The sequence below is a fragment of the Anthonomus grandis genome, chromosome 13 (genome assembly GCF_022605725.1).
Source record: "Anthonomus grandis grandis chromosome 13, icAntGran1.3, whole genome shotgun sequence".
NCBI classification, from domain to species: Eukaryota; Metazoa; Arthropoda; class Insecta; order Coleoptera; family Curculionidae; genus Anthonomus; species Anthonomus grandis.
In genome coordinates, this window is record NC_065558.1 from 19,627,952 (window position 1) to 19,652,058 (window position 24,107).

Consider the following 24,107-nt stretch of genomic DNA (forward strand, 5'->3'; position numbering starts at 1 on the left):
CCTGTAATTCGAAAAACTTTTCATCGTAAAGATCAAAATGTGTTTATATTTGTAATTATCACGTGGAGACACCCTGCATAAATTTGGGGTTGATTAAAACATTATTAAAAAGTTTTGTTGGTTATTCTTGTTATGTCATTGGACAAAATTACATTATAGGAAAATAATGTTCAGATGAATTGTATATTTGAAATTTATTATATTGTACAAATTAGATTTAAGGTAAGACTAATGAAATTGTAAATATATTTTTTATGTCACATAGTGAGTAAATGTTATTTAAACTTGCAAGTTTATGTTAATTTTACGGCCGAGTTTAAAATTTCTTTTACTAAAGTACAGTAATTGTTCTCAATAAAACCAATCGTGTAACAATTAAATAAATATGAACTTTTATTACATTTAACTAACTAAAAAATCATCTATGTTCTAGCATATGAATTTTTATATCGCATTTGCGTTTTGAACTCGTCATCTTCAGTAACCCTGATGGTATCGGGGGGTATTAAGCATCCTACTACATTTCTGCCTTCTGCATTTAAGAAGTTAAATGTTGCACATGCCGTCTCTGTCGGTTGAACTTCGAAAGCAATTCTATATTCTTTGGAGAACTTAAGGAATTTGGAAAAAAAGTTATGATTATCTACTTTATCACCTGTACCCAATACTAAAATGTCTATTTTCGGTTCAAGGATTTTGAAAAGTGAAAATGAATCTTCATTGACATCTGCTATGGTGCCAACGTTCCAGGATAACACCGATCTGCAAACAAAGAGAACTTTGTTGATTATGTAAACGTGATACGATTTAGTTTTTACTTACCTAGAGAATATAACCATTGGTCCTAAAACTGTCATGTGATTGTTTAGCCTAAAACCAACCTAAAAAACGAAGTTCTTTTTAAATTATAAGACTAAAGAAAATAACTTTAACTGGAATTATTTGATTAGGTTTATTAAGTAACTGTTTCATCAAGTGAGCTATAAATTTATTAAGTTTAATTTTTTTATATCGACGGGCTAATTCTAATCTGCGCAAAAAAATCAAAAATTACTTTTTCGGGCCAATCGGTAGAGTAGAAATATTGATAGTTATGACGAGTGACACAGACAAAAGGGAACACTTAATAACTTTTTTACTTTTCAAGATAAACAATTCGTTGGGTGAATATTATATTGTTATAATAGTTCCAAAAGCAAAATGAAAAATCATGCATTTAAAAATATCGATTAAATAATTTTTGTTACTGTTGTCATTTTTGGCTAGGAATGTTATTGGTTGTTTTAAGGATCACATTAAATTTAAGATTTCATTTAACGTGTCGATAAATATTTATTAGGATTGTTAAAAATTAAACATTTATCTGATAGAACAAAAATAATTTATTTATATCTGAAAATTTACAAAAATAAAATAAATGTTCTAACAACATAGAAAAAAAACTAAGATTCATTAGTGGTAATAATATTTTGTTTAGAAAAACGTAAACAGGGTTTTTAAAAAGGAAAAAACAGGTACCGTATATGTTTGAAACACTACCAAGATACATAACATTTTATTCATTTTTGTTTAACTTCTTTTTTTCATTTTTAAAAACTGAAGGGTTATTGTATTCTTTAAACAAACATTTCATAAACGTTACATCAACAGGGGGCATAAATTTAAATAATCTTGTTAGATCAGCTACTTTGGCAAACGGTAAGAGGCACTTTTTTGGCTCTGGTGCACATCGTACTTCAGGCAGATTATATGAAGTATTTATTTTGATCCTAGTACTAGTCTGAGATATAATAGGAACTTCGGTAAAAGAGTCGTCATTGTGCTTAAGCTTGTAACTAATTTTGTTTGGATAGAGTGTAACTAATTTTTTTGGATAGAGAATAACAGTGTGCAGTAAGGTTGTAGGTGTTGAGTTTTCTGCTATAGAAAAAACTGGATATATTAGAACGCGGTAGTGCAAAAACGTTCTCTAGGTCAAAACATATGATAGCAGTGGTTTGATCTTGATTGGATCTATCCAAATCGGGTTCAATTTTCGCTGAGGTTTTTCCTTGTACATGATTTTCAAATCTTTGTTTTTCTTCGTCAGTCATACCATATTTTTGTTTTATTCGGTACTCCTCGCACAGATCACAACAATCCTTTTTTGGCTTTAAAAAATCAATGTTGTATTCATAGTTGAAAATATTTCTGTAAACAACCTTTGTAACAGGTTCAATTTGCTTTTCATTGTAAAATTCAGTGTACAAAGAATAAAACTTATTAATACTTAGGTTTCTTTCTAAATATTCCTTTTTTGTGTCAGCTCGACAATAATGAGATTCTACTCTCGGAAGTTGACTAATGTGAAGTCGAACGTAGTCTTTGCTTGTATTACTGATAGTTTTCTTGGGATGACAACCTTGACGAGATGGTAAAAGAATTCCTGTAAGGTTTTCTTTTTTTTCTCATGAAAACAGTTGATTCTTTGTTGACTTATGTCCAGTGTCGTCAAAAAAATGTCTTGCATACGCGAATTTTTTCATCTGCTACGTGAAAATAATATTTAAATGAATAACTTCTACGTGATACTTCTCATAAAGTTTGCTTTCGTATTTTGTTTATTCTTTCGGTATTTTTTGCGTGAAAGTGCCATTTAGCGTCATTGGATAATTCTCAAAATTTTTGAAATATGGTTTCTCGTTCAGGTAAACTTATCTTCTTGCCACACAGAAATTTGCAATTACTCTCACAATTTTTTAAAGTTTTTAAATTTTTTCCCTTGCGGATGTTACCTTTTACATCTCTATGTTCCTTTCCTCTTTGGCACAAAACTTTATTAATATCCATTTTCCTCATCTCAGGTTTTGGTTTTCTGGTAGATTTATTTTCATCAGAAATAGCGGAATTTTGCTGATTGGTTTTTTCGGGTGCTTCAGAGTTGTTTTGCAAAGGTGTGTCTGCAATAAGAAAATAAAAAAATTATTATTTTTTACTAAAATAATGTATATCTCCTTGGTTGCCTACCATTTTCCTGTGTAACGTTAGACATAAAACCTCTCATTCCTTCCACGCTTTCGTCAGATGGGACAAAATCTGGATCAAGATGCGAATCATCACTGTTCTCTATATACTCCATTCTTTCACGTGGATTTATTCCTGATGTTGATCTTAAATAAAATAATACAATGTTCTAAAAGCAAGCTTTAAAGTTTACAATTACAGCACAAAATTTTTAAAAGATATTATTATAATGTTCTAACAGAAAAAAACGCATGGAAAATTGAGGTTAGAAAACCAATGTTTACAGTTAAACCAATTAAAATACAATTTTTTCTAAAATCCATTTCATTAAAACAATTTATTATACTTACGGCTCCATGTCGAAGTCCATTTTTTTCAAATTAGCTAAAAAAACAGCACTAAACCGTAAAAAACCAGCACACGGTTTTACAAAACAAAGCTCGATGTTGACTAGTGCGAAATAATATTATATTGTTCTATCAGCAGTTAACTTTGAAATCTGATTGGCTCATCTGTTAGAACATTATAATGCTAATTATTTTTTAAATTTTGCACATAGAACATTTTAATATCGGTTTTAACTTCGGTTGTAAGCAATTCAGATTAACGTTTTGAATTCTGATAGAACAATTAAAAAATATATATATTCAAATACATTCACGGAATGTTTCGCGCCAAAAATGCTGATAGAACAATATAATATTCACCCAACGAATTAAAATTTGGTATATCAATAGAATAGTTATAAGAGCATCTTTTGACATATTCTATTATTTTCCATCACTTCCAGTTTAACAGGAAGTGACACTAACTTTCTTATTTTAAATGGGACACTTGGTATATTTTAACGTATTTCGATAAAAAATAATATTCTAAAAACAATAATACTATATTTGCTACCTTTTGTTTTATGCTCATAGAAAAAATCATTTTTTTAAATTTTAAAATAGGGTGCCATGAATGCGTTGAAAGCTTTAATCAAGTAATCATGGAAAAATAGTTTTCCTTACATTTTATGACTTAAATCTTTCACACGCCTATTTAAAATGTCTAAACGATTAATTTTGGAAATTAGGTAATTTGTTAAATAGCACATTATTGGAAACAACCACTCTTGAAATGCGGTTTCTTTTTCCCAATCATTTGATATGATTATTTTTTAAATGGGTTGATAAATAAGCCCATTAGAAGAAAAAAACTAACTGCTTGAATAGGCTGCGTTTTGACGCGTTATTTAATTATTTTTCAATTGACATAATACATGACATCTTGTCAAGCGCAATTATTATTTGCTATTTAAATAAATTTGCTTATATTTGAAATATTTACGAATGAAGAAAAAGTTGATATGCTATATATATGTCGCAGCCTTCTACTGTAATCGGTCATTACGCTGCCAAACACTGAAACAAATAACTGTTACTGACTGAGAGTCAGAAAAAGAGTTCTTAAAGACTGAGATTTGGAGTTTTCATTTTTTTCTCTAGATAACTGTTACGCCGAACGACTATAAATTTTAGACGTTACGTGTAACGTCAGCGTGCTTCGGCCGCTTGATGAAAACGAGCAAAATTACGTTAGGTGTCCGACTGTATTGGACGTTTCATGTACCGCTTCGAATGTACTTGCTGAATCAACATCAACGAAATAACACACATAGTAACCTCAAAATGACGACGACCGAGAGTGTTATTGTGACAACAAACGCAATTCTACAAGAAATTAGAAGAGTTTTATTCCCAGAAACCTCTACGAAAGCCTTACACAAAGCACAAAATTGAAACAGTTATACAGGACATTGTAGCAGCTACGCAGAAACCGTAAGTACTTATCTCATTCTTATAGATTGTTTAGGTTAGGTTTATATCCGGGATTCTCATGGACTCGTGATTTGTACAGTGTACACTGTGAATTAATTCATGCTATTACAAAAACATATCCCCACTGTTAGTGGGTACTACCTACTAACCTATCATTTTGAAATTTTATACACTTGTGTAGTTTGGATAGCAATATTTAGATATACAGGGTGTCCTAATATTCCGTAGACATCGAACTAACACGTATTTTTGAAATTAAAATAAGTCGATTGGAAACAATTTACCTCTATACAAAAGTGCTTCATTTGTCTGTTAGAGCTTAGTTTTGGAGATACAGGGTGTTAAAATTTTTATAAAAAAAATCGTTTTTTGTTGATTAGTCAAAAACAATTTCTCCGATTTTGATGAAACTTGGTACAGTTGATAGCAGTAATAAGGGGCTACTTTCTATGCAATTAGATTTTGTTTTATACAGGGTGTCCGGAAGCTAGATGCAATCCTTCAAGGGGGTGATAGCTGATTTAATTTCAAACATTTTAAGCTAAATATGTGTAGGTCGAAATTTGTTTATAAATTTTTTATGGCAAATTTTGCATTTTTCTCAATAAATACCAAAATTTCACACTTAAACGGTAATAGAGCGCAAGTTACAATTAGTATCGGAGTTTCAAAGTTTATTTTGTTTTGTCTAATGTGTATTAATAAAAATACGATCAATTCCAAGCTTCTGTGTAAACTTATAGAAAAAATAGAGACATTGAAACGCCCTTTATTTTTAGATGTCACTTATGCCGATGTCTGGCCAATTCTCAGAATTATGGCCTCTTTTGTGCGACAGGTCATGTAAACAAAAATTATTAGACTGAGACCTTTCATAAGCCTACTAAGCATTAGAGCCCCGATTGTGGGGTTATTTTAGGTTTTAATGTTAAATAAAACACAATTTTGTTTAAACTATTTATTGTTCATGTTCAAAATGCAATCCATTATTTCTAATACAGGTAATAACTTCTTTCATCCTGTCAAATGCTTCATTTATTTTGCGAATCAACTCTTCTCTTTTTCTTATTTCGGTGGTGTATACAAGCTCCTTTGCCCGGCCCCATATGAAAAAATCCAACGCAGTTAGGTCAGGCGATCGAGGAGGCCACGGAAAGGTTCCGCCTCTACCGATCCAACCGTCCGGAAAACAGTCGTCTAAGTAATTCCTGACGGCCAAGGACTAATGCGCTAGACAACCATCTTGCTGAAAGATTATTGGTCTTTCTCGTTCCAATAATCCAGCTTCGTCTAGAAGAACGGGGATATCATTTTGTAGAGAATCTAAATAGTTGGCACCATTTAAATTCTCTGGTAGAAAATGTGGCCCAATAATAGTCCTGCCTATTACTCCGGCCCACACATTGACCGAAAATCTGTTCTGAAATGATTTTTGTTTTTTCCAATGCGGATTTGCATCTTTGGCAGCCCATTCATGGAGCTTGTGGAAGTTGGTAATACCCTCCCTGGAAAAATTGGACTCGTCTGTCCACAAGATACTTCTTAAGAATAACGGGTCCTCGATGTCCATGTTCAATAAAAAGCGGCAGAACTGAATTCGTCTTGCAGGGTCTTCTTCTTGTAAGACCTGCACCCCCGTACCATGGAAGGGATACTGTCCATCTTTCTTCATGGTCGTCCACACCTTCCATCTAGAAAGGCCAAGGTCTTCAGCTATTTTTCTGACGCTTGCAGTAGGGTCTGCGGTAAGAGCTTTCAGTATTTGCTCCTCAATCTCTACATTATTATGGCCAGGGTTGACTCCACGTGCCGGATTATTCCCAATGCCAACTTCAGTAAGACGGCGAAAGGTGTTTTGAAACACTCTGAAGTTTGGTAACATCCGATCTGGATAACGTTCCTGGCACAAGCGTCGTGCCAAAGCTCCATTACCATTAGCGCGTCCATATGTGAAGACAATGTCAGCGTACTCTTGGTTGGTAAATTCCATTTTACAATACTGTTTAATAAAACGGGCAGAAACTCGATTTAAAAATCAGTGGATGCAGTCAGTATGAAGTTGATAATCTTACAAAATTAGAGGCGAGAGTGAAACTAAACAACAAGAGGCTAAAATCATACGTTTTTATTTATTAAGCGAGTACCTAACTTATAACCCCCACCCCAAAGTACCTACTAGGTACCCCTTACCCTACAGTATCTACTATTAGGTACCTCTGCTTAATTTTGTTTTTATTACCTTTTATTTACCTGAATATTTACCTGAACTGTCCCATAATAGAAAACCAATCCAGTAAGTTTTGTTTACATAACCTGCCGCACAAAAGAGGCCATAATTCTGAGAATTGGCCAGGCATCAGCATGAGTGATATCTTAAAATAAAGGGCAGAAGCTAGGCATATGTTTAGAGAGGTTTGAACGACGAAAGCATTTTCATTACAATATATTTTTTACGTTTCAATATCTCTATTTTTTCTAATAAGTTTACACAGAAGCTTGAAATTTATCGTATTTTTATTAATACACATTACACAAACCAAAATAAACTTTGAAACTCAGATACTAATGGTAACTTGCGCTCTATTACCGTTTAAGTGTGAAATTTTGGTATTTATTGAGAAAAATGCAAAATTTGCCATAAAAAATTTATAAACAAATTTCGACCTACACATATTTAGCTTAAAATGTTTGAAATTAAATCAGCTATCACCCCCTTAAAGGATTGCATCTAGCTTCCGGACACCCTGTATAATAAAAATATCAAACTGTGTTTTTATTGTTAAACTTTGATGCCTTCTAATGAACAAACGAAGCACCTTTGTATAGAGGTAAATTGTGTCCAATCGACTTATTTTAATTCCAAAAATACGTGGCAGTTCTATGTCCACGGATTATTGGGGCAACCTGTATAATGTTAGGTATACAGGATGGCCCAATAGTGTGGCAAAGTTAGCTTTTTAGAAAAAACGTTTCCTAGAAAAGTTTTATGGGAAGCATTGTACTTTCGCAGGAAATTATTCTTAGCTACACAGGGGGGTTCTATAATAGCGAGGCACAAGAAAAATTTAATTATTTGAAATTTGTTTCTTTATTTTTTCTAAAATAGGTTTCTGTTTTAGAGGAAGAAAAGAAAGGCGCGAATACTTTTTGCTGCAGACATATGATGTTATGACCATTTCTGACCAATCACATTTAATAAAGAAACATAAAAGCGAGGATGAAATCGATTTTGTAGTGGCGTACGAAGATTTATTTGAGGAATTATGTGATTATCATATCAACAAAACAGGGCACGGTGGTCGCGTTAAAATGGAAGTAGCTCTCAAAAATAAATTGAATATCCCACGTCCGGCCATAGAATGTTTTATTCAATGCTGCAAAAGCTGCAATGAAAAGAAAAATGGCAGACAAAAAATTGTAGTACGTCCCATTGTAAGCAAAGATTTTAATGAAAGAGGGCAGATGGATCTGATAGATTTCCAATCGCTTCCCGACAAGCAATTTAAATGGATAATAAATTATCAAGATCATGCCACAAAATTCGTATTCTTACGACCAATGGAACCCAAACGTGCCGAAAAAGTTGCTTCCAACTTATTAAGTATTTTTCTGTTAATAGGAGCCCCGAAAATTCTCCAGAGCGACAACGGTCGCGAGTTTGTAAATAAGGTTATACTTGAATTGAAAGAGTTATGGCCTGAATGCATTATAGTCTTCAGTTTGTGCAATGGCAAAAGAATATCTCATTTCACAGAACAATAGGACGTTCTCCGTATAAAGCACTTTTAGGCTGTGAACCTAAAGTTGGTATATCTTCTAGTAACATCCCCTCAGCGCTTGCAAAATCATTAACTTCCGAAGAAGAGCTTATGAAAATTATAAATAACGAAGAAGATTCAGTTGTCGAAATATCGGATGCACATGAAAGTCTCGCTGATGAAGATACCGACATTACCAATATTGTGTCTTGCTCGGAGGAAAAAAGATCTGAAGAAGCAATTTGCGAAAATTGTTTACGTGTTGTTAATATTACTGAAGTTTGTCAACAAGGATCTTCAGTACTGTGCAATTTATGTTCCGCTAGCAAAAACATCTCTGAGGAACGCGACGAAGCTAGAAATAAAACTGAAAAAGCAGCCAAAAAAATGTTGAGTAATTCGGCAAAAAAATTGCCGACTTTCAATGTAGGTGATTGTGTGTTGTTAAATATTCCTAAAGTCGACAGAGGTCCAGGAGATTCCAGGAATATGATTTGTTTAATAATAAATCAGAAAAATGGTGTAAATTAGGTTGCAGGTAAACACGGTATTATAAAGAGATGGTTTGGTGCTGAAAATCTCACTGTTGCGGGTTCAGCATTTCTTAAAAATAAGAATGCTGTTGAATGCATTGCCAAACTACTCCAATAAAATGAAAATAGTAATTGAACAAAAACATTTAGAAAAAATGCATATACAAATGGAGTGAGGCCTTTATTGAAAGGAAGTTAAGAGGACGAGTAATTGAGTTTTCAAGTGAATATATTAAAGTTACCAAAGAGCCAAGAAACGAACTATTACCACTGGAGGCTGTATACATCACCCATGATTTTTTTCCTGAATTACACTGACTAAAATACTTCAAGTGTACAATTCGATTCGACCTAGTAAGAAGACAAATGATTTTGATGAGAAGTTACAGCCTCTTCCAGCAGTACAAAGCTCTTCATAATTGTCATAATTCAACGGAGATTAAAGAATTGAAGTGGAAAGACTTGGCAAGAAATTAAAACAGTTCTTTCTAAATATTTTCATGATTTTTATGATAACTTACTAGCCTTTTTAACAGCTATCTCAGCATTATCAGGCTCCGAAAAAACCTAAAGTAGTATATGGAATAAAAGCAAAACAATTTACAAACTTCAAAAACACCTATGCAGTTAGAATTCAGTATAACTTCCTAGAAACAACATAAAATAACTAATTTCTTTTTATTACAATAAATTATAATTAAAAGAAAATGCATCAAAATGTGATAAGGACGTTTAGTTACCTGGCTGAATCCATCAATCATTAGTCCAAGTTCCTGTTCCCTATTCATAATGTGTAATGTTGTTTTTCCCTCATCATCATAACCTCTTGGGCTACAAGTGGATGCTGTTTTCGTAAATGTTCGTCTGCAAAAAATATTTGAATATAGATGTTATAAATAATTTAAACGATGACGATATAATATTTACGTTTAATATTAAATGTAAAATTTACTGAATTTATTTATTAGTGATTATTTAAATCTGGTTTTAATATGTTTATTTTATTTCCTTTATCAAACTTGTGTTTAATGCTAACTTTTATAAAAGTCAAAGAGAATTTTGAAAAAAGCGGGAATATCATAAGGTGGTAGGTAACTTCTCAACGAGCTAATTAATTTTATAGCTATACAAAACCAAGAATCTACATACACTACCATAACATACACCTACATATTAATTACAATAGTGATTTATTAATATTGTAATGGAGGCACGATGTGATAATTTGATTTTTAATATGACCGAAGAACTAGGTTTAGTTTGGGATAAAGGATAGGATGTTCAGATGTATGTCTTATGGTTCTTTTGTGTTTGTTCCCAATCTCTTTAAACCGTTTTTATTTTAAGAAATATTTTATGACTATTTTAATGGCTGTGTTACTCCACAATAATATTAAATAGTCTGCAAAATGATCAGCCATATTATGTGTGCAGTATGTTACATATAAAATATAAATAGTACGGCACTCCTTACCACACAGTAATAGACAACCCAATACCGCCGTTGAATTTTATATAAAAGCAGCAAAGCAACACAAATATCTTAATAACTGAGATATATATACACATATATAACAAAAGAACTGTTAAACTTTTGAATTTTTTGAATACTGTATATGTACATTGAGTTCCATTTTGGTTATAATTGGTTGCTTCGTACTTTTAAAGAAGTTTTCATATTTTGTGAACCTGTGCCTCTTTTTTTGTGAAGCTAATAAAGCTGCTAATAGAAAGAAATAAGGTTACTCGTTTTGCCTCAGATCCACCGTGAAAATGAAAATGTTTACTTTTTAGGGCGCTATAATAGCTCGTACCCGGGATAGGAAAAAAGTGAAAACTGCTTTGGATAGATATTTTAGTGTAGAATTTGTCAATTTTTTCTCCTTTAAACAAAGTATAACAGTTAGCTAAATATTAGGTTTTTGAGTTTTTAGAGCAATTATTAGAAATTAAAGTGCTTCGTATTATACATCGTTTTGGAGAAAAAAAATTGAAAGTACAAATTTATCATATGTGTACATACTGGATAAATAAAAAAGGTAAATTTAACATTTTCAATGGTCAATAGAATTTTTGTAATATAGAGGGTAATCCAGATTCTAACAGAACTACTTTCAACAATTTCTCCAACCAAATAGCTGCTGAATTTCTTTTAATGAAAAAAAATTTAAAAAAACAACTACACAATGCATTAAATTAAAAAAAAAACAAAAAATGAAGCAAAATATACTATAATTTAAACTAAGCATTTCAATGATTCCTAAACATTAAGCTATATTGTTTTTCAAAAAAATGTAATCAACTACACTAATTTTATTTGTATAAATAAAAAGAATTATTGTTAAATGTTGCAAGTAATTTTAAATGGGAACAAAATATCATGATGAGTATATTCACACTTCAAAAGCCTTTTGAGAATTCTCACATAAATATTGCACTAAAACAAGACTGTTAGAAAAGCCTGATTTTGTTTAAAATAAAATGTGATGTTAGGCCTTGTTTATTTTCTTCTTTAACATTATAATGTTTTATACATTTTTGTTATTAGTAGGTTCATGTTACAAAGCTAGTAAAGAATTTTAGACAAAAGGTAATATTATCTGATGAAGTTCACATTGAATGACTGAAAAGTTATAACTTAAAATTCATATAATTTTGTGCATAAAACCAAAAAAAAATCATTAAAAATATTACCTGATAAAAGATCTGTATTACTCATACATGACAGGCTTGGATATACATGTAGCTCAATAAAAGAGAACTCATTCTATGAGTGTAGCATTATATGAGTAAAATAAATACTTATAACATTAAATTATTAAAATCCCATCATTTTTTTTTTGTATTTTCTGATGAAGACAAGACTATGAAGCCTTGTCCCATGTTTATTTATTTAGTCAGGAAGACTTCACAAACATTATAAAAACCAAGAAATACTAACACTAAACCATAGGACCAAATATTTGAGGCGTTTTGCAGATCTGGCCTCACAAGGGCATTATAGAGTTTAATGAAGCATTATGGTGCTAATCTTAAAATTCTTACTGTTCCGGATTACAACATCCAAAGAATTATTTATAGTGAAAATTAAAATTTTTGTTGGCCTGAAATATTACTTCTAAATCTCTGATAATATTCTTTTGGTCAGTTTTGGCATCACCAAATTGGTAATCCTCAATAAGATAGTTGCCCTTATGGATATAAGTGATCACTACATATTTTTTATCATTAGGAGACATCTGATTATTTTTAAATCAATCAATAACAATCGAAGATCATTTTTCAACTTTACACTATCTTCCCTAACACATGTTGTTTTAACTATTAACTTTAAAACCATTAGCACACATCAAAGTTGCAGATGAAGAGACACATGCAGGTAAGCCACTAATAAAAGGTACAAAAATTAAAGCCAAGTTTACTACCCTGAAGGACTCCTGAACTTAAAACACATTTATTTGACAAACAATTACCAATTTTAACCACATTACTTCTCCCTGATACTGCTCCTTTGACTTCATTGTCTAAGAAATTTGTTCTGAGAGGATGCAAAGATTTGTAATTGTGCATTTGTCACTAACAAATACCGTGCTGACACTTGTTTATTTTATGTTTTACTGTAGTCTTTTCTTCAATCAAATTTTGCAGAAGTTAAATGTAAAGAGCACATATCAAAACGTCCAGAAATCTTTATACCCATGAAAACGACAATCAAACAGGAAGACTTTAAGAATGCATGGAGGAAAGAGGTTTGACCAAGTAATATATATTATATATAATAAATCCAATTTTTTAATCAATTTGAAAGTATTTAATTTTGTAATTCCAATTTAACACTCTATTCAAAGGAAGGCTGTGAGGCTATAACTAATTTTTTAAACTTTTATGATCTGAATCATTATAACTCAAGTTTTCAACAAAATGGGTCCAACACTGGCAACCAATTCTTGTGTTGTCAAATATGAATATTTTAAATGTAAAACATTGTGATAGCCCAGTTTTAGCGAAGGACATATATCATCCTTCTGTTAGTATGACATAACCTTACATGTATCCCAACAAAGAACAAGTTTTCCTGGCAAAAAGCATAGTTATGATTATTCAAACGTGGATTTCTATCTTTTGTATAATTTATTAGGAGATGTTAACTTGTCAGATATTTCAGAACTTAATGATGTTATCTGTATTGATTTATTTTATAAAAAAATAATGAATGCCTGGATCAATCAATAGCCAAAAAACTAGTAAAAAAAAATTTGCAAAGGTAGTAGCTATCCAATTTACTTTTCCACAGAATTAAAAAAAATTAAGTTGAAAAATAAACTTCACAGACAAATTCAAAAGGGGGATGCTAACTTACAAACAAGTTTAAAATTCTGAGAGCAATAATTAAACCGCAAACAAAACAAGAACTGTAGTCATATCATGAAGTAGTTGAAAACAACGTTTATAATAATCCAAATAACTTCTGGGACTTTATAAAATCCAAACGTTTAAAACCTAATATCCCTGCATAAGTTTTTTTTGGGGGTCAATCTGTTGCTACCTACTTTAGGGAATTTTGTATTTTCTTGTATATCTGATGACCACATTAAAGCAAGCACTAAAAAATTAAAACAAAAAAAAATTAAAATCATCTATTTATATTCAAATTGGGAGATGCATTGTTGGTTATTAATTATCGGCCAATTAGTGGTCTAAATTCTGTTGCAAAATTTTTTGAAAACATTATATACCAAGATATCTTGAACAACTTTATAAAAAATAGGTTTGCTCCACAGCAACATGGTTTCCCACCAGAAGTCTCAACTGTCCGAGTTTTAATCTTCTAACAGAGGCAATAGCTAAGGCTATTGATAATAAGAAATACTCAGATGTGATCATCACATACTAAAATGGTTTTATAACAATAAAGTTGACTGTGGTTGCTAAATTGGGTAATTTTGATATTTCACTATCTGCATGTATATTTATAAAATCCTATTTAAACAAGAAAATTCAACAAGTTGAAGAGTTGCAGAGTGATTTGAGTCCATATCTAAATGGTTTAATATCAATAGATCATCATTTAATGTTAATAAATGTCATGTTTTAACCTTTACATAAAAAGTAGAATATAATATAATAAATGACATGCAACTTGTAATGCAAATGCAAATGTAAATGAATGTTGTTTTATGAGATTTAGTAGACAAAAAAATCTTCATACTGTTGATTATTCCATTAACAATGTTGCATTAAAGAGTGTTTAATTGAATAAGTAATAATATAATAGTAATAATTGGTGATCTGGGTGTTTATCTAGATCCAAAGCTTAGTTTTTCTAACCATTTTGACATTATCATCTTTAAGGCAAATAAACTCTTAGGCTTTTTGAGAAGATCATGCAAGGATTTTACAAACATTCCGGCACTGAAAACATTGTATCTATCTTTAGTTTGGTCAATCTTGAATTCGCAAATATAATCTGGTCCCCTTGTTATCAAAACAACATATCTCGAATTGAAAACATTCAATCCAGATTTATAAAGTTTATAAGATACAGACTATTCAAATCTGGGTAGTTCTTAGTACAGAGCAAACTGTTCTTAGTCTTATTTGTCTATTACTGCATTGTCACTAAGAAGAGAATTTTATAATGTCTGTTTTGCTTACAAAGTACTGAGTAGCCTAACCAGATGTCCTGAGTGTTTGGCCCTTTTCTCAATCCATATCCCATTTTATGCAACTAGCATGCATGACCTTCTGCATATTCCTTTTTGTCAAAAATCATATCTGTTAAACAATGGAATAAATAGGATTTCTGCAACTGTTGACATGTATGCAGATAGTCTTGATTTCTTTTCCAGTAATTTTAAAAAATTTAAGAAATTTGCACATGATGTTATCTTAGTTTAGTTTTCTATTTCTAGATCCTTAATATAGTTAATATTATATATTATGTATACCTATTGTGTATAATCTTAGAAGGTTTATGTAAACATTGATAGTAATAAATAAATAAATAAACACAAAGTGTAATTACATGATTGATAATTTGCCATTATGTAGACCTTGGTGTGAAACCATTGTTAATAAAGCATATAAACTGATTGGTTTTGTAAATATTGCTAAATAATTTGCCGATTTGTGGGGATCAGTTGGGCAATTTTTTTAATGATCATTTCAATTTTTTTGGTGGTTTTGTGCAGAACGCCATTTCTTTTATTGGTCTTTAACGAATTTCATGTTTTAAAATCAGAAATTGTGTTGCTTACAATAAATATATGTAAACAGTGAATGTGATGGAACAAAATGCAGTTATTAAGAGCGACAATATTTTTAGAAAATAGTAATTTAAATACTAAAGGTTTTTATAATATAAGGAATTTTAAAAAGTTTCTCTATTTTTGTGTGATAGCATATATTTATAATTTTTTCTTCTAGTTTAGAGTAAGTATATATAGGTATTTGTTTATTCTTATTTTCTTTGTTTTTTTTTAGTTAGTTTATATAGTTACCCCAGTTACTTTTTTCTTTCGATTTTATGCCAGTGACCACTGTTCACATTTCAAATGTTTGTGAGTATAAAAAATAAATAAACAAAAATAAAGGTTGTGCATTTTTATATAAATTGTCATGAAGGATATTTTCGAATATTTTAGATAAACCATCTAAGTTAATAGGCCTATAATTTAAATGATATGGCAATGATTGCTTTTCAATTGACATGTTAGAAAGAGAAGCTAAAGGTTTTACTAAAAATTGAGCAAAACCTTTATAAATATAGAATGGAATTTCATCTGAACCAGTAGATTTTCTAGGTTGTAGTTTTTTCACTCACATACTGTTATTATTTATGTGAAAATAAAAATAGTCAGACATGCCATACACAGATCTACTATCTTTAAAGCTCTACCAATGTAAAAATCTATCTTTAAAGAGCAAGATAAAGCTAAACATTTCTTATAGTGGTTTTGTGAATCATCTGCAGTTTGAAAGTAGTAATTCTAAAGGTCTGGAACCTTTGATGTGTGTTCTCAATTTTAAAATATGGACAAATTATTTGTAGATACTTGTTTAATCTTAATTCTTTCCTTGCTAATGTTAAAATTGTGTGATAATTAGTTTCTTGTCGTAAGCACATAGGAAAGCATGAACTAATATGCAATCAGCCTATCCAAAATCTTGTTAACATTTTGTAGGTTTCTTGTTTAAACATATTTGAAAGAAAAAAAAAAATTTGTAAAATTACCTAAGCACTTCGTTAACACCTTGTACAAATCGTTTCCTCACTTCAAGATTCATTATATTCAAAATTCAAATAAATATATAATTTTATAGGTATTATCAAAAACGTAAACAACTTTTCACTTAGAAAATTGAGGTTAAGATTTATAACGTGACGTCATGACTCTTATAGCAACCGAAATCTATAGGGTTCATTGGATGTTTGCTATGGGAGCTTTTCAGAATTCACCGGGTTGCACCGACAGTAACCAAGGCGTTTCAAAATTAACCGGTGAAATCAGCTGGTTGCGACCGACGAGGCATCGGATTAACCGGGATTTTAAGTTGGAATCTCGGTCAAATAGATTCTTCCTAAGATTCCTAACCTAATTGGGCACTTTTCAGAATTCACCATTCATTCACCGGTTGAATTAACCGGTTAATCAAAAATCTTTCGGTAGATCTCAGGTTGCCGTTCGGTTACTTAAACAGTCGGAAACGCTTCGGTAGATTCTCTTAGAATTTGTTTGACAGTTGGCAGCTTTAATAATATCGATTTCTATTTATGTTTATATTTTGTAATTTTTCATAGTACACCAAAAAACTATGGCAGCATTTTCCATGAAAAAATTGCTCCTGTTTTGCTGTTGAAGAAACTAGAAACCAAACGAAAACGACACAGTAAGGGTCTAAGTTTTTGTTGCAATGAGTTTGTGGCTTTTATAATCGGTACCAATAACCAAACAAAATTTTAAAAAATTATATTAATGTTTTATGTCATTCTTCTACTATTCTCACTCAACCATAAAAAATAAACTTAAAATATCCACAAAAAACCATAATGAAAATTGAGCAACAACAAATTTACAAAAACTAATGCGCAAAAAATACAAAACTTCGTTAGGAATCCTAGGAAGAATTTACTTGACCGAGATTTTACCTTAAAACCCCGGTTAATTCGATACCCCGTCGGTCGCAACTAGAAAATTTCATCGCTTAATTTTGAAACGTGGGGTTTTTTGTACCGGGTTAATTCTGAAACGCCTCGGTTACTTCCGGTGCAGCCCGGTGTATCCACCGGTGAGTTCTGAAAAGCGGCCATTTGGTATTTTTGCGGATTAGTTTTTGAAATTTTGCTTTTTTTTCATTTTGATTTTTTGTGGATAATTTAATTTGGTAGTTGAGTGAGAATAGTAGATCCTAGCTTTAGTTGGATTTGATAGTAGTTCATTGACCCGTCGACAACCGCTGTTATATTTCATTTTTATTTTCATTTTTTCTTTCATTTTCCGCATATTTCAGTATTTCCTGGTCTTTTCCCATGCCCAGGTGTGTAGGATAAGAGAAAGTTCGGGGCTAATCGATGGGAGAGCTAATCCGAGCCTCGCAAACTCGTTCGCTCGCTCATTGCTCTCCACTCCGCTGTGTCCGGGAACCCAACACATCCGCCTTCCTTCTACCCAAAATGTCCAGCGCATCTCTGCACTCTTGGGCTAGTTTGGAGCTGGTCCTGGGTGCTTGGATGGCTTTTCACGCAGCCTGGCTGTCGGAGTAAATGATTATTACATCTCTCGATTCGTCGATTATTACATACTCTAATAACTAATGCTCTCTTTGACTTCTCTGACTTCTTTGACTTCTCTGACGGCCACCTTGAGAATGGCGAACACTTCGGCTTGAAAGACTAACAAATGTCTTCCAAGCAAGAACGCTTATCCTCGATCGGTATCGCTCTGATACACTCCAGCTCCTGACAGCCTTGTGTGGGCAATTGAACCGTCTGTATATCATATTTGCAAATCCTTTCGAGGTGGAGCGTCTATGTCAGGCCATTCTTCCCTGCTTGCTAGGTCAATCTCAAAAGAACCTCCTAACCACACTGTCCTCTGGCTTTGCATTGAGGGGTAGCAGAATTGGCATTTCCTTCTCTATCAGTTTGGTGATAGATGTATGACCTGCTACCCCGGGTCGATGCTGCCATGTGGTGCTATCCCTCATCCTTACATACGTTGCTAGCGCCTCCCTCTGAATCCACAGTGGGAGTTCCGGCAAGTCCAGGAGGATGTTAAACGCTGCACCTGGTGTGAGACCGGCCAGCCTTTGCAGTATAGCTAGTTTTTAAGCATTTGAAGACCTGTTTTTTGCCGTCCACCAGACTACCGAGCCGTACACCACTCTAGGTATGATCACAGCAGTATAAAACCAGAGCAGGATCTTGTGCTTTATACCCCACTTTCTGCTAACTACCCTTTGAAGTTGCCACAAGATGGCGATTTCTTTTAGTCCTATGGTTGGAACCTTTGATGTGATGCTCAAATTACGACAGTTTTACCACTAACCAAAACTCTTTATTTTTAATCTCGATACGTGTTTTGCTAACAATGTTACCATCTTCGGGAGAAGATTAAAACTAAACTAAAACTATTTACAGATCTGACTAATGATTTACATATGATATTACAGACGAATGATGTAATTAATAGAGCGGAAAAGGCAATAAAGCATGGCCAAACATATCTTAAACACTAACTAAACTATATAATTGACTATAAGGGATTAAATCTTTATCCCTGTTAAGAATGTTTTTTTGATTTTTGAATATTGCTCAACTTTCGTATGCATCTAATTTTCTATTGTTTAAGTAATTTTAAGTTATCTTTCCCTACAAAGTGACCAGTATTTAAGACATGTTCAGCCACACTTAACTTTTCAACTCTTCCATATTTCACATACTAATGTTAGATTTAAAAACAACTGAGACAGACATTTAGACACTAAATTAATGTCTCGTAATTTGGCGATTTCTTTGTTGACTGCCTCGGTGACATATTGGTATTTAACCTCTTACCTGATGTGGTCCAATAATGACGTCCTGCAAAATTTCTTCCTTTCGTGAAAAGTATGAGCTCTGTTTTGTCAGGATTAACAGTGAGGCCCATTGTCACGCACCACCTTTGATGCGCATGATCCTGCATGCGCTTTGCATGCGATCACACACTACCTCAATGAATTTGCCTGTGACTATAACTAGTCCGTCATCAGCATAGAACCCTTCCTGCTCAAGCTGCCTTAGAAGATCGTCCATGACCAGACATCAGAGCTTTGGCGATAGGCAAATCCCTTGCGGGCACCCACCACCCACCCCGATCTCTGCTCGGTGATCTCCCAGAGCTGCGCTGGTCGTGCTCTTTCGCAGTGCTGATCTGATCCAACGGATCAGGTACGCTCCATGTCTGTAGAACCTCGTAGATCTAAGTGGTTTTCGCTTTAACGAAGGCTCCTTCAACGTCAAAGAAGAGTACTAATGCAACCTCCTTATTGTTGATGCTTCTTCAACTACGGCGTGTAGAGCAGTTTTAGTAAACCGCCCTTTTGTGTACGCGTGTTGATTTTTATGCAGTGGATTTGCCTTATCACCTCAGTTAAGTGTTTATCGATCATCATTTCTAATGTTTTTATTGAAAAGGACGGTAAACTGATGGGCCTATAACGCCCGTTTTGGGGAAAAAGACCACATTCGCTGCCCGCCATGACTTCGATACTTATCCCATTGCTACGCTGGCCCGAAAAATATGCTTTGATAGCACTATCGGTAAAATTTCTATTACTATTTCTCCAGTCAATCCCCAATCAGACTCCTGATAGTTCTCGACCCGATCCGTAACCGTACCGCCCTCTCCTGGAAAGTGAGTCTCGAGGAGATGTTTTAGTGCCTCTTCTTTAATGCTTGTCCAGCTATCTCCTACCTTTAGAGAGCCTATTTCGCATTTCCTATCTGAGCTGAGTCAAGAACTTTGTTTAGTCTGACATCATTTCCAGTTCACTACAGAACCTTTGCCAACTAGCTCTTTTGTTTCTTCTCACCTCTGTCTTAAAGCGCTTTTTCACCTCTTTATACTCATTATCCTCCCTGAAGTGCTCGGTGGCCCTCCTAGACTCCCTTTTGCATTTATCGAGGGCCTCGTTCCTTGGTTGAGTAGTTTACCTAATTCCCTTACCCTTTTCTCTAAATCTTCTCTGGTTAGTATCTGGTTAGTAGGCACGCCTAAGATCTTAGACACTTCTGCCAGGCCTTCTTTGTAGGGAGCCCAGTCCGTGGTCCTTGGATTTCTCCTAAGCGATGCTATCACCTCGTTTGACTCTAATTCGAATCGAATCATTTTGTGATCTGACGTCGTTATGTCACTCGATACTCTCTAGTTATCTATCTTGTCTGCAAAGTTGCGTGTCACCATTGTAATTTCAATCACCTCCCTCCGTCTGCAATTCACAAAAGTAGGTTCCGCACCCTTGTTCGCTACATCCAGGTTTTTTGACATCGAGAAGCACAACACCTCGCGCATTTTCGTTGGTACTACCCCATACCGTATATACCGTAGCGCGTCGCATGGCACCCGATAATAACCCGGAAGATACATCTTAATTTTACTAACTAAAGAAACTAATCTCTGCGGAGGGGGTAGTTGTGTAACGTCATACGAAAGATATAAATTTCTAACAATTAACTTGTGGTTACTCTTACCGACACAGTATTCGAGGATGACCGCTACTTGGCGCCGATCTGGGTCAGCGGTGTAATCTGCAGCTCCTTGGACGGACGCCATTATATAGGTTCTAGGTGTTCCTGTGTTGGTTTGGACACCGGTGCAGATGTTTAAGCCGGATGCCTCTAGCCCTCTGATTTGTGCCCTAAAGCAATAAGGTTTCTGGATTAGTACGAGTTCTCTTTTCTTGCCAAACGCGACACTAACCAGTTTGGTAGCGGCGTGGCTGTGTTGTAAATTAACTTGACTTACCCGTATCTGATCCATTTCAAGGTCTTGATGGAGCCGGGGAGCCTTAGCTCCTATTCTTGTTTGGGCCGGCCACCAGAACTTGACGGTGCAGCAACTGGCCGGGTCGGTTGATCTGATTTAAATTTTAATTAAGTTTTATTAACTGATCACCCTGAATACTTTAAGAATGATCAGCTCGTAGAAGCCTGTTGCAGCTTTTCCATCACGGATCGGCTGATCCGGAAGCTCATAGTCCACCCTCCCGGTTCTCCTTGCGTCTGAAGGTGTTGCCACCCTGACGTAAGTTTAAATATTTGTTTATAAGATAGCGACTATAAAAGCCACAAACTGATTGCAACAAAAACTGAGACTCGTACAATGGAACCGGGTCGTTTTTGTTTATTTTTTAGTTTCTTAAACATCAAAACAGTGGCAACCTTTCTAGCATTTTCCATAGTTGGTTTCTTAGAACATTGAAAGGATAGAATTAGCATTGCCGTGAAACTATGGGCAGTTTGTTTGTTTGCAACATTTCTGAAGCAATGATGCCAAATGCTTATTTAGAAATGGCAAAAAAAACACTTTAAAATATCATAAAACTTTGTCACTTATTTTGACAGACATAAAACAATACTACTGTTCCTCTTCAATAAAATATGAAACATTTTTTAAATAAAATATGATAAGATACTCTATGAAGAAGTCAAAGTCAAAGTTAAATGAATGCAGATAACGTATATTATAGAAAAAGGCAACAACATCGCAACGCCGCTCGATCGCACTGTTGATTCCACCGACACAAGAAATCTGTATCTGTACCAGTGAAGTCGTCAAAAAATATTTTCATGATAAATATACTTTAATTTATAAACAATATTATCGTTTAAGAACTCTTTTTGCGTTTTTTTAACCTACTTCTTTAGAGTAAAGGCTCTCTATTTATAAAAAGCATTTTGATGGAAATATTTTATAATTATAGATTTCTTAATAAGTTTTTATTTAGGTTTATTTGTATGATATCCTATTCTACGTTTATGAAGACGCTTTCCGCATGATCTGATGCTAGGAACGTATCGATATTTACTTGTGAAAAGAGGCCTTTTTCAATCAAAAACTAAAGAAAAAACACAGAACTTCACCAAATAACGATTGTAAACACAAAGCCGTTTGACAAGATGACATCAGCTTTATTGCTTGCGAAGTTGCCATTTCAAATTTTTTAGAAGCGGCTTTAGGAAAAAGAATATTAATACATTTTTTGCTTTAAAGGTGTTATTTTTCCGCTTAGAATAAGATATATCTATTTTTACTTTTTATTTTAAATCCAAAATCTAATACCAATATAAGTTAAATAACCATTATTATAGGTATGTGTTAATATACCTACCTGAAAATTTAGGTATATCTGAAAATTTCCTCTTTTAAAAATGTGTGTAAGCTTGACAATAGAGAATCGGTGAATATGTTTGTAAACCAAAACACCCCCCCTTGCCCCTGAGCACATGTTAAACTCAAAAAAAGTTGTTTACTAATTCATGCTTTTCAAAGTTGTTCAATGTTCAAAGGTTGGTTTGGTTTCCTTTGAAAATTTTAAAAATATAAACATAAACAGAAATCGACATTTAGCCTGTCTAAGCGAGGGGTGGTTAAAACCAAATGTAAATACAGACTCATACAAGTGATATTTGGTATTTACCGAGAGACCCTTTCAAATGGTCAAAAATGCTACAGGATATACAAATTGAGGTAGGTTGAGATAGGCCATCGATGGTCGGCAGTGCATCGTTTCCAAACTACAGAGTGTTGAAATTTAAAAAAGAAACGTTCTTTGCCCTCCGAATTAAAAACGCTTTAAACGATTTAAATCAATTTTAGGTTTTAAATGATAGGTGATGAGGCAACTTTTTGAGGAATTTCAGGTAATTTGACTTATCCAGGGACAGACTTGCAGCACATGTATGTACGTTAATTTTTTTTTATAAAAAAACAGGTACGCCGCCGGTTTTTTGAAAAAAAAAATTCTTTCCGAATATTTTGTTTATTTTTAACAAAACACAGCCTTTGCAAGTATTTTTACGAGTTGTTCAGCCTAATGAAAGATGTGCCTCTCCAGTTGCGGAGAGAACTCTGGTTCCAGCACAATGGCTAACCAGCGCATTTTGCTCGTACTGTAAGGGCTTTTCTAGACCAGACCTACAATAACAGGTGGATTGGTAAAGATGGTCCAGTCCCTTGGCCAGCAAGGTCACCTGATCGGACACCTCGAGACTTTTTTGTCTCGGGCGCCACGATAGCCAACAGCCTATCTACGCAACACCTGAAAAACCAACAGAGAAGACCTAGTTGCTAGAGTTGTGATGGCTGCGGATTTTCTGAGAAACGATCCAGGGGTCTTTGCTCGCGTACGGGTATCTTGAGTCAACAGGTGCTTGGAGGACACTTTGAGCATTTGGTTTGAATTGTTTATTATTTAAATTGTTTTTTTTTACCTGTTGATTGTTTAGTTAAATTATTTATTTTTTATTGTAATGATATTAAACTTTTCGTTGTGACAAAAAAGTTTTGAAGGATCTTATATGGATTTTATTTTTTTGCACAAAAATGCATGCGCTGTATCTTGTACAAAATAAACAAGCAATTAAAAAAATAGATTTAAAAAAAAAATTAAAATTTTAAAGAGACAGCGGCGTACCTGAATATAAAAAATTTAACGTATATAAGTCCGTCCCTGGACAAGTCAAATTACCTGCAATAGCTCAGAAAGTTGCCTCACCACTTGTCAATATAAATTTAATTCAAATTGCTATACGCGTTTTTAATACAAAGGAAAAAAATCGGCTTTTTTGACAAATTTCAACTCCCTGTATTTTGGAAACGGCGCACCCATGAGGATCCCTTATATACTCTAGTATTTTTGACTATTTGAAAGGACACACTCTGTATATATATGTCCAAGCGTTAGTCTTGTAAGAACCAACGGTTACTGTCAAAAATGTCAAATGACGTCAC

The 24,107-nt window shown here is 33.4% G+C and overlaps 1 protein-coding gene and 1 long non-coding RNA gene across 2 annotated transcripts; one reads left to right on the forward strand and one right to left on the reverse strand.

Moving 5' to 3' along the window:
• Window positions 1-369: 369 nt before the first annotated feature.
• Window positions 370-16,514, reverse strand: LOC126744274 (NADH dehydrogenase [ubiquinone] 1 alpha subcomplex assembly factor 3). Its single transcript, XM_050451650.1, has 4 exons — window positions 16,349-16,514; window positions 9,855-9,978; window positions 823-881; window positions 370-762 (listed from the first exon to the last, which is right to left on the reverse strand). Exons 1-4 carry the CDS (start codon window positions 16,399-16,401, stop codon window positions 423-425), a joined length of 576 nt encoding a protein of 191 aa, XP_050307607.1. The 5' UTR covers window positions 16,402-16,514; the 3' UTR covers window positions 370-422.
• On the forward strand, window positions 4,666-8,197 carry LOC126744276 (uncharacterized). Its single transcript, XR_007663098.1, has 2 exons — window positions 4,666-4,823; window positions 7,943-8,197. It is a non-coding gene; the product is annotated as an uncharacterized LOC126744276 (long non-coding RNA).
• Window positions 16,515-24,107: the final 7,593 nt, after the last annotated feature.